The sequence below is a fragment of the Bombus huntii genome, chromosome 11 (assembly GCF_024542735.1).
Source record: "Bombus huntii isolate Logan2020A chromosome 11, iyBomHunt1.1, whole genome shotgun sequence".
Taxonomy (NCBI): domain Eukaryota; kingdom Metazoa; phylum Arthropoda; class Insecta; order Hymenoptera; family Apidae; genus Bombus; species Bombus huntii.
This window is the reverse complement of record NC_066248.1, coordinates 5,343,668-5,354,759: the sequence shown is the minus strand read 5'-3', so window position 1 is coordinate 5,354,759 and position 11,092 is coordinate 5,343,668. Positions and strand designations below refer to the sequence as shown.

General features: G+C 33.8%; 2 protein-coding genes and 1 long non-coding RNA gene across 5 annotated transcripts; 2 read left to right on the top strand and 1 right to left on the bottom strand.

Annotated features, from left to right (window-relative positions):
* Positions 1–1,026: 1,026 nt before the first annotated feature.
* Positions 1,027–5,735, top strand: LOC126871319 (lachesin). 2 transcript variants are annotated; one of them, XM_050629956.1, is made up of 7 exons: positions 1,027–1,091; positions 1,181–1,315; positions 1,643–1,884; positions 1,960–2,216; positions 2,286–2,689; positions 2,993–3,113; positions 3,228–5,735. In XM_050629956.1, the coding sequence occupies exons 2-7, from the start codon at positions 1,270–1,272 to the stop codon at positions 3,247–3,249; spliced, it is 1,092 nt and encodes a 363-aa protein (XP_050485913.1). In that variant the 5' UTR covers positions 1,027–1,091; positions 1,181–1,269; the 3' UTR covers positions 3,250–5,735. The 2 variants fall into 2 exon arrangements, with proteins under 2 accessions (XP_050485913.1, XP_050485914.1); XM_050629957.1 differs by lacking the exon at positions 2,993–3,113.
* Positions 5,736–5,809: 74 nt separating this feature from the next.
* On the bottom strand, positions 5,810–10,877 carry LOC126871320 (D-altritol 5-dehydrogenase-like). The gene is made up of 5 exons (XM_050629958.1): positions 10,386–10,877; positions 7,732–7,989; positions 6,743–6,980; positions 6,215–6,393; positions 5,810–6,083 (listed from the first exon to the last, which is right to left on the bottom strand). Exons 1-5 carry the CDS (start codon positions 10,581–10,583, stop codon positions 5,880–5,882), a joined length of 1,077 nt encoding a protein of 358 aa, XP_050485915.1. The 5' UTR covers positions 10,584–10,877; the 3' UTR covers positions 5,810–5,879.
* On the top strand, positions 8,203–10,379 carry LOC126871321 (uncharacterized). 2 transcript variants are annotated; one of them, XR_007691622.1, is made up of 3 exons: positions 8,203–9,506; positions 9,583–9,688; positions 9,836–10,379. It is a non-coding gene; the product is annotated as an uncharacterized LOC126871321 (long non-coding RNA). The 2 variants fall into 2 exon arrangements; XR_007691621.1 differs by having other exon boundaries at positions 9,430–9,506; positions 9,571–9,688.
* Positions 10,878–11,092: the final 215 nt, after the last annotated feature.

Here is an 11,092-nt window from a genome sequence, read left to right as displayed (position 1 = left end):
CCTCTTTAACCGTTATACGTAATAAAAGGTTTTACTGTCTCGACTTTTTAACGTACCATATCTATTTTTGTATTAGAAATATTTTATGAAAAAATAATTTACACTAGAAAAGTATAATGATACAATTGAAAGATATACATACTTTTATTCTCGGTGTAATCTGATTTCTATTTAAAATATTAGTAAGATATCGTTATGGCAAAAATTTGTCTTGAACTGGTTACATGGTTTAATAGTGTTCGCTTTTCCTGAAATAGTACAGAACTAGATTCTTGACATTGTCCATAACTTAAATAACGTAACCTTCGTACCTAAGCGAAACCTTAGTAAAAGATAATCAATAGAAAAAGGTCTGTTAACTGTATAATACTTTGACATTTTAGTATAATTGTTAATATCTACTTACGTAATTTTGTCTGGTATTTCGATTCACCCTTATAACAAGGAAAAGTAGGGAAGGAAAGTTCGTTATAAAGAAAAATAAGGAAGAGGAAAGCAATAGTAGCAAACTAATAATATTATTCTTTCAAACGTGACTCTTAAACGTATTTAAAAAATATAAGAACAATTATGTTAATCCTTATTCAAAACTTACTGACGTTGAATCTATGTATATATCATTATTCTTATGCATTTTCTTGAGGAAACTTTCCATTACTACGTTTAATAAGAAGAAAAACAAAAACCTTATTCTGAAATCTTCTTTTTGATCTTTTTAACAAGAAATTTTTGATAAAATATTTTAATAAAACTTTTTTTTTTTTGTAAAAAATATAAAAGAATAAATTTACTGGGATTTATCGTTTTATACATACTGTAATATGACTGCATTAGAAATTTTTGAATCAACATAATAAATCATGTGTACAACTATTAACTTAATTAAAATTGTTACTATTTGCGATAGAAGATTGTATATCAAAAATAAGGTAAGAATAAAATAAAATTTTTAAACAACTGTTATAAATATGTAATAATTGATATCATTAATTTATATTATACGTTCTAAATCTTTCGGTTACGGTATTTCGTTTGATTAGAGATATAGCGTCATTCGCCATATTTATTTTCGGTCAACAGACACCTGTACTGTGAGTATTACTACGTTCCATTATTATACACTTCTGGTGTGTGACAGCGTCGACGACGATATCTAATGTTATAAATGTTACTAACATAGGTTAGTAGGTGGAAATAATATTGGTGAAAAAAGGTGAAGATTATTATTATTCCAGCTTTACTGGAACATTACAACAGGGGTGTGTCATAATGAAGACTTTTTATACATTTTTGGCGTTCGCCTTTTTATATGCAGGTAAAGAACAAAGAGATTTATTTGCAGTGCCATTTTGTACGTACTGTTTTTTAATATAAATGTTTTGCTTCTACAAATCTGTTCTTATCTACTTAATGAAGCGAATTTACGTCGACCCTTATGCAAAATTCAATGTTTACAAAACACCCTTACACGCAATTAGTTTAATTTGATACTTATACAGAATCACGGAATGTATAGCATGTTACATCTCTATGTGTGCATCTCTATGTATTTTGATATTAGGATATAGAATATTATAATGTTACTATATTTAATTAAATTAACATCTTTAACTAGAAACATCATTACTATCATATTTTTCAGTTAAAAGTCAACGTACACCGACAATATCTTATATTTCCCAAGAGCAAATTAAAGATATTGGTGAAACTGTAGAGTTCCGTTGCTCAGTTTTATATGCACCTGACTTTCCAGTTGTATGGACAAAAATTAATAAAAACGTTGCTAATGACCAATTACCACTTTCGCATGGTAGTACTTTAATTATAAGAGATACTAGATTTACCCTCAAATATGATGATGCCCTATCTACCTTTAGATTACAGGTATTATGTTTAATACATATTGTGCTTTTATTGTTTAATAGAGTAATTTAAATATTAATATAATCCATACTTCAGATAAAAGATATTCAAGAGACTGATGCTGGATTTTATCAGTGTAAAATTTTGATATCTTTGAATAATTATGTATCTGCAAATGTTGAATTGCAAGTTCGTAGACCACCTATTATTAGTGATAATTCAACCAGAGCTCTGGTTGTCACTGAAGGGCAGCCTGTGCAGCTTGACTGTTATGCTGGTGGTTTTCCTACACCTAGAATTTCATGGCGTAGAGAAAATAATGCCATCTTACCAACTGGTGGATCAATTTATCGGTAGGTTTGTTATCTCTTATTCTTTAGACATTTATATGAATTCTGTTCTGACAAGTTGAAATATTACAGTGGCAACACATTGAAAATTTCTACAATTCGTAAGGAAGATCGTGGGACATATTATTGTGTAGCTGAAAATGGAGTAGGTCGTGGGGCTAGACGTAATATTAATGTTGAAGTTGAATTTGCTCCTGTCATCACAGCTCCAAGACCACGACTTGGTCAAGCCTTACAATATGACATGGATCTAGAATGCCATGTAGAAGCGTATCCTCCACCAGCTATCGTTTGGTTAAAAGATGATGTTCAATTGTCTAATAATCAGCATTATAGTATATCACATTTTGCAACCGCGGATCAATATACTGATACAACGATTAGAGTGATCACAATTGAAAAAAGACAATATGGAGAGTACGTGTGCAGAGCTGCTAATAAATTAGGAACTGCAGAAACAAGCGTTGAATTATTTGGTATGTATTCTGAAATACGTATATACATATGTACGATTTTAATAATATAAATCATTCATGAAATGTTGCTTCCATTTTTCTAGCTGTAATTATAGTTACATCAAATTGTAGAATTGATAAACATGTATGCATTTATAGATTGTGCATGATACTATAATTTGATAACATCTATTTGTTATTCTTCTATAATTCTGTGTATAGTTTATTTCATCCTCTTATGTTCTTTTTTTTTAATTTACAGTGTATTCATTTGTTAAGTTTAGTAGTTAGCATGCTCTAGATGTTTCCTTGTTTTTTGCGCAGAAACTACTGTCCCTGTGTGTCCGCCAGCTTGTGGTCAAGCCCTTTATTATGGGGCTGGAGTAGTACCAGTTTCTTCAGGGCCTTTGGTAGTCTTAGTTTTATTTATTACAGTTGTTATGAGGTATGTTAATTTTTGGAGACAACTTGTTCTCGCTTTTGCACATTAGCATTCACAATTCCAATGTAATATAAATCTACCCTATTTCATGTATGAACAAATTTTATAAATTTGCAGAAATTTCTACGCCAAATATTAATTATCCCGGACTTCAGTGGGCGGCAGGAAGTCAATGCAACTTATCGAAATGGTTGCTAATAGCACTATGGTTCACCATTGTGAATAGATATTAGAAACATTACTTATACAACAACTTTAGGGGCCTAATTTGTTTTTAACTCCTATTAGATGATTATTTTTGTAGTTATGAATAATGAAATTGAATAATTATTAGAGACTAAAAATTTTAGGGGCCAACAATATAGTAGATGTTGGCAAGGTACAAACAGCATTCTAGAAAGATACATAGTGATACATAGCGAAAAAATTAATGATATTACTAATAGTTTGAGATTTATATATATAAATATATATATAGCCTTTTTTCATATATCAGCACAACTGATATATTCGTGAAAAAGTGAAAAAGTGATTGATAATAATGTTACGAACATATATCAGCTTTTAACATAGTTTGTAGGAGTTCAATTCGTACAATTCATACAATTTGACACATTCGAGACTGATATATTTTGACAAGACCGTCCTTAGCGGCAGCTAACATTTTTACAGCTATAATAAGAAATTAAATAGCGTAAGAACAAGATAAACAGATTTTAAAATTATTTTCGTCTAAAAAGCGTTACAGCCCATATAGTGGGTCGATAGTTATTGAAATCTTTTTCATACTAGATAGGTGATGAGTCACCACGTAAGTTGTAAGCGTAGAATAATAGTTGTTAACCCTCTACACCCGAGTTTTTTGTCGATTAAATAACGACGCCAAATATTATCTGTGCCTGGGAGAAGTACTTCCAGTACAAAGGGTTAATACTCCAAAAAAATGAGCACAATTAATGTGGAGATAATTATGAAATCATGAACATAAATATTGTTATTCCTGTTTTATGTTTGTGAAAGTATGAAGAATCTACAACAGAATAACTTTGCTAAAGCACATATATAATATAAGAAAATTATCTGTAAGTACTACATATAATAAATTTTTTCAGTATTCCTTAAGAGAACCGTCTAAACATAAATCTGGTTCATCCTCATAGTCTGTATACTAGTATATTGCATGATTCATTAACATGACATCATCTGCACTTTTTTACTCTATCTTATTCTTTATGCTTCCCAGTAACACTTCAGATACTGTTTTATGTCTATAGTATCCCTGGTGGGCGAGCAAAGGAGCATAAGTTAGAATTATTAGTTTTGCAGCTTCTCAGCTTCACTTATAATATTTAATGTGTCATATAAAATCAGATCTTAAATTTTGTATATTAAAATTTCAGATAAGAGAGCGGAAAGGGAGTCAAACTGACTTGTACTGTTAGAATCCTAAGCAAAAGACAGCAATGTAGAAAATATTAGCATTATGTTGGCAAAAATTTGACCTATACTCTTTTGTCTGCCAGATATATATGCAATCAATTTTGTTCACACTATAAAATCTTCACTTCTTTGATTCACTTTCTTTCACTCTGACATGTTAATAGCTGTGGTTGTGGATTATTCATCCTTCATTCGATCTTAAAATTAAACACATTCTTTAAAGTATGCTGTTCTAACACGACATTAACTGACTGGTCTCATAGGTTCTTAGTCTCGAGTGTGTTGAACTCTTGTTAACGCGCTATTTAGAACTCGAACAATAACAATACTCTATAGCTGCCTTGTTACACAATGTTTGGCAATAGAAAAAGAATTATTATAATGTTAATACCTTAATCGTGATACAAAGCATGTAAAAATTTGTTCTAGATCTAGTTCAACGATTGTATATTGTAGATGAAATTATTTATAATGATCGCTACTAAGATATTTCTTATTGTGTTAACAAACTCATAAAGACTGCATACTCATAACAGGGATCGTTTCTCGTCTTTTTTGGACTAACTTAAAGTATTTATAACGTCCCTCGGAACTGCGGTCGCCCCGAAAACGTTGGTGTTGGTCTTCCTCGCTTCCGCTTCCGCCAACCGTTAAGGCTCGAAAAATTTACGAGGTTTTTCTACTTTGAACCGCAGTCAGATCTTCGTTATTAAAGTTATAGTACATAGCGCACTTTTGCTCTGTATAAATGTATGGGACGAGAGAATATTTGACGAAATTTATATACGAAGAAGCGAAGATTGGCAGAAGCATTTGCGTTTGCAAGAAACGAGGATTTTTATCGATGTCGGGGCGAATTATTGGCAATTCACACATCCGGGGGCGTGACACGAAGAGTAAGGGGAAATAATAAAGAATGTCGCAAAGCAGCTTCATTGAGAAAATCAATTTTGATTATTTCAGTCTATCACTAAAGAAACAAGATTTAATGAATTTAGCTAATTAGGCATCTAAGAGAATCTCTATAAACAGATATTCCTTATTTTACCTTTTACTCTCCACATATCACAGAGCTACTTAGAATCTCAAAATAAGTAAGATTTTTTATGACCTTTTTACGAGTTTGCAATTTTATATTTACTTCTAGACTAATATGAATTTTAATAAACGAGAATTGCGTGGAAATCATGTTCCTTTATATCAATACTTATCCTTTCATATTTATATTCCAGGGCAAAGAATAATGAAACGCGTTTAAACACTGTTAAAAAATAGGACTCCATTTTATTGATTTCATAATCATACGAACCTTTCAATTATTTTTCAAGCTTACAATTTGAACACTGCTTTACTGATCTCGCCTTTCTTCAAACTGTCTAAAGCTTCGCGATACTGCGACAACGAGAATACTTTAATACCTAAATTATCGTAATTAAGATATCTATCGGCCATTGCACGCAACAAGCCCAACCCTTTAGGGAACGAGAAAGGGTTTATGTTTACACCTAAAACTGTCAGCTCCTTTAGGTAGATCTGTTGAGAAGTAAATTAAAATTAATTACTTATTCTTACCTGTTCGTGACGTTGTATGAATAAACAATTAGTGGAAAAATAATGAGTCAGGAGCATGGAAGCACAATGATACACGGTTGTGATTAACTTACCTGGTATGGCTCGATACTGAATTTCGCGTTGGGATTAGCGACTCCGAATATGCATAAGCGGCCACCTGATCCTAATAATGGAATCGCTGCTTGCACAGCTGCAGCCGAACCGCTACAGTCCACCACCACGTCGTATGTTTCCTTTAATTGTTCCGGGCTCTTTGCTTCGAAATCAAGATCTGGCAAATATAAATATAAATAATAAAATCAAACCGTCTCTTACAGCATAATTTTTGTTACGCATTTAGTTATTCAAAATCTCACGAAACTATTTCTATATATATATGTAAAACTGTGCGTATGTCATAAAAACATTTTGGAATTTCATTCTAACGAAATTTGACTGTTATATTGGTAAAATCATTAAGTTATTATAACGTTAGTAATACATTAGTTAACATCAGTATAAATTAATCTATTATATCAATGAAATTTGAAATCAATGACCAATCGATGGTGCTATTTATCTATTGATTAAGATTGAAGATAATTTTGTAACTAGAAACTAAGAAATTATGTTGCTGTTACCGAGCTTGTTCAGCATTTTCCGCCGTTTTTCTTGAGGCTCGCTGACCGTCACGGATTTCCTAAGACCGTGTAAGTGCAACATGCAGGCCCACAAAAGGCCAATGATTCCGGCGCCAATTACGAGCACGTTACTACCAACGCTAACGCCGTTAAGTCTCTTCCATCCATGGGCCAAACACGAGAGAGGTTCGAGAAGGACAGCTTGCTGCAAGTCGATGCTATCGGGTATTACGTGAACCTGAAAAAAGTTAAAAAATGAACAACAACGATAAGGAATAACAATAATTCGAAATTCGTGCAACTTTATAATTCCTTTTACGCTTCTTTCTATACATTTATACAGGGTGGTTGGTAACAAGCGGAAAGGGGGTGATTCTACGCGAAAAAAGAAGTCGAAAATATAGAATACAAATTTTTCGTTCGAGGCTTTGTTTTCGAGAAAATCGACTTTGAGTTTTCGCTCGGTACGCGTGCACTTTATCGCGTCTCGTTATAACGGATCTCACTGTAAATCGTTGTCTCGATGGAAAAATTGAAAAAAAAATAAAAAAAAATTTTTTATTCTATATTTTCGACTTCTTTTTTAGCGTAGAATCACCCCCTTGCCGCTTGTACCACTAGTTACCAACCACCCTGTATATTTATTGGGTTGTTCAGAAAATCCATAACGAAAGTTAAAAAAGATTTAACTATAATCAGACATCTTTTTGCCATCTAGAATTTCACGAACTTCTTCTCGTACGATTTTTCGTTTCTTTCGCCGTGTGAAATTGTAAAACGTCGTACGTTAAAACGACCAAGTATAGCAAAGCTAAAAAAAGCTAGGAAAATCCCAATTTTATTAGTAGCCTTCGTTTCTCTCATAGGTGGAAGTCATGCGAGAAAAATAGAGGACAAAGTTTCATTATTTTTTATATGCAATATGGTCTAACGATTTTCCAAAGGATTTGTTTAAACCCGTAGAGGGCTTAATGAAAACGTAAACGGACCTGGGTTTCTGGTACGATAGCGTGCGTGGAGAATCCACCGTCTTTGAAGATTCCTATCGTGCTGTTTATGCCACCAGTTTGACAGTGCTGATAAGAGCCATCGTGACAATGGTTGCAAGTATTACAACCCCTGTTAGGGTCGACAGCCACCTTCTGGCCGACTTTAAAGCTTTTTACCAAGGAACCAACCGCGTCGACAGTCCCCGAGAATTCATGGCCAAGAGTCAGGAAGCCTTCCTTCTTGCACGGAAATGATCCCTGAACGATAGAATTTTTATTTTATTATTACACCTTAAAATTAATGCAAAAATATTATAAGATTATAAAGTTATAGCAGTTGACTGTTTAGAGCAAGAGAACGTGGATATATGGTTGATGAATCAAATATCAAAATATGTTCATCGGTTGCTTAATTACAGCCACTTGATAATGGAAACAGTTTAAACATTATTATGCTTTAACAGTTTAAAGTTATTATGCTTTTTACAAAGCTTCCAACAAAAAGGAAATATCAACGATAATACTGCTTATAAAAGTACAAATTTTTTATTTGCATTTTATTAGAATTTAAAGAAATAAACGCAGGAAATTTCTTTAGGCTACTTTCTCTGTTAACCGTTTTGTACTGTAAATTGACATATCACGAGAGATCGCCTGAAAAAGAACGAGAATTATTGCCATGCTCGTGGTAATATTCCAATCAGTATAATGAGATTAAATGCACGGCAACGCGTGTGATCGATAAAGTGCATAGTGTACAGTTGCTATCGTGTTTGGCGAATATTTGTCAAAAGCGAGCGTTATATCACTCGGCCGTAGCCTCTATCTCTTGAAATACTTGTACGTGTTAAGAAATTATGCGACATTCTCGTGGCACGACCATGGAATGCAACCGCGCACGAGACTCGTAGCGAAGTCTGCTTTACGAAGTAAAGAAAAAGAAAAAAACGAAAAAAAAAAGAACGTTCTTTTGTCAAATATGCGAAGAAACAGATTACTATTGTCATGTAACGACAGTATACCTCGCGTCCATATCCGATTAGCGTCTGCGAAAGCAATTTCTTATTCTCTTTTTCTTAAAAGTGGATCGTCTGTGTGTTTAAATACGTTATACCCGGTCAAATAGAATTAAAGCAATACGATAGAAAGAAACAAGTATTTGCAATCACGTTTCTGCTTCGATAAAAGTAAATTGTTAATATCGACAAGAACACTTGCATTTCGTGGTAATTGCAAACATAAAACATCTGATAGCGATCGTTTCAACTAACCAACTCGGTGATTCTAGCGTTAAATAAAACAAAGGTATTCCGATGAAAGAAATTTTAATGCATTAAATGCAACTCGATTGAAAGTTGAATTAATCAGAATCCTGATAGAATAATACAGTCGACACTCTGCTCAACAAAAAATGACATTTCACGTGCTCCGACGTAATATGTCCTTACATAATAAATCATTTTTCCGTATACTGTATCAAATAAGTCCTTATATAATAGATGACTTTTCCAATAAGCCCGTGTACACGTGAGGTCGTACAACGAAACGTGATACGTAATTAGACTGCTGATTTTTATGCGCTTAGGGGAAATTTGAAGATGCAGGAACGCACAGAATGCACGAAATGAAGCAGTAAATAAGACCTTAACTGAGACTTATATAAGACTTCGTATATAACGATATAAACTTGTATAAAGAGGTTGTTAAACATTTACACTTTACATATCGTCGTTTGCGAGAGATGCAGATTTTAAGCGAGAATCAAAGAGTTTAAAGTAAGTACAATAGAACTCGATTTATCTGTGCTCGTCGGCAGACAAACAGTTTATATAATTGCAGTTCATAAAATAGAGGCTCGCCAATCATCCCTGCAATTACGTTTTGTTCGCATAACAGAAGCTCGCGTTCAGATGAACAAATCGAGCCAGAAGAAGTTAATCGTAATAACGAAGCAGTGGTAAGTGAAACTTTGTTTCCACAGAAGAACCATCGGACATCGTAAAACGTATCGAAGCATTTACAGAGAGAATCGCAACGTATCATATAAAATTACGGTAACATAAACTCGCTGCATAAATTAATCTCTAACTTTAACGATTTGTAGACAAGCCAAGAGTTGAACCGTAAAGAACGAACCGCGATAACCAAGATAGGATCGGGGCATACTCAACTGACACGTATGTACATACTGGAAAACAGTCCTGTTAAATGTGACATCCGCAGTGTCAGGCTATCGATCACCCACGTAATCATAGAGCGTTCTATATAGAACAACTGAAGGAGAGAAACATAATGTCGACGATAATCTTAACGATATCCTCCCCGGTGATCTCGTTCCAACAGAAAGATTATCAACCTCTGTAAAGAAATTAAGATATTGAACAGAATTTGGTAAATCAGCGTTTATAAAAATAGTCGCCAATGATCGTAGTTGTAGTCGATGCGACTTTAAATTAAATAAATAAGAATAACGATAAAGCTTCGTTCAGGTGAACGATAGTTCAGCTGTGATATGTCGTAAAAGCAGAAAGTTTGTCGAAACTCGCGAAGGAAACGCTACGTAGTAAAAAATAATAAATGAATGAATAACATAAAATTTGCATAAGAATTTGCATAAGAAGAGAAATAGAGAAAGCATAATGATGACGACGTACTTCCAATATATGAAGGTCGGTGCCGCAAATCCCGGAATAAGCGACCCTGATTCGAACTTCGTTCGGCCCTGGCGTCGGTATTTCCGCCCTTCGCAACGCAAGGGTTCGGTTCTTCACGTCGAAACTAAGGAATTCCATGATCTCACTCGTGCTGTCGCGTATCGTACTATAAAGCGTCACGATATCTCTATCCAACATTTATATATACGTCTTGCGACATATTTATGTTTATATGTTGGTGCCGTGCGCCGATATTTAATCGCCAAATGCTGTCGCATGTGTAAGTATGTAACGCGGCAGTCGTCGAGACGATCACACCGAATGGAAAATTAAGGAATCAGATTTAAAATGTTCGGCGACGCATGCATAAGTCGATTGGAAATGGAATTAAAAGGACGTGTCCAAGGTGAAACAGATATCGTTTGGTGGTCCGGTTCGGTTGTTTTATTTATGAATAAAATGATATTCATGAGAGATTGATTCGCGTAACGTGTTTATCAACTGGTATTATGACTTTCTTCGGTATACAATAGCCGTTGAAAGTGTTTAAACCCTTGTAAAAATCCTTTATGAATATATTACGTGCATTGTACGAGACATTTTGGAATTTCTTTGCCGCTGTAACGAGACCGGGATCGTCGTTATGTCGGCAAAAATCGAAACGAATTTGAAAATTAATACAGAGGTAGTACGATAGCTCACGAAAA

Coding starts and splice junctions, on each gene's coding strand:
- LOC126871319 (XM_050629956.1), top strand. CDS start 1,270: ATGAAGACTTTTTATACATTTTTGGCGTTCGCCTTTTTATATGCAG. Junction 1,316..1,642: donor GTTCGCCTTTTTATATGCAG/GTAAAGAACAAA, acceptor CATATTTTTCAG/TTAAAAGTCAACGTACACCG. Junction 2,690..2,992: donor AACAAGCGTTGAATTATTTG/GTATGTATTCTG, acceptor TTTTTTGCGCAG/AAACTACTGTCCCTGTGTGT.
- LOC126871320 (XM_050629958.1), bottom strand. CDS start 10,583: ATGTTGGATAGAGATATCGTGACGCTTTATAGTACGATACGCGACAGC. Junction 7,990..10,385: donor CCGACCTTCATATATTGGAA/GTACGTCGTCAT, acceptor TCTATCGTTCAG/GGATCATTTCCGTGCAAGAA. Junction 6,084..6,214: donor TCAGTATCGAGCCATACCAG/GTAAGTTAATCA, acceptor ACTTCTCAACAG/ATCTACCTAAAGGAGCTGAC.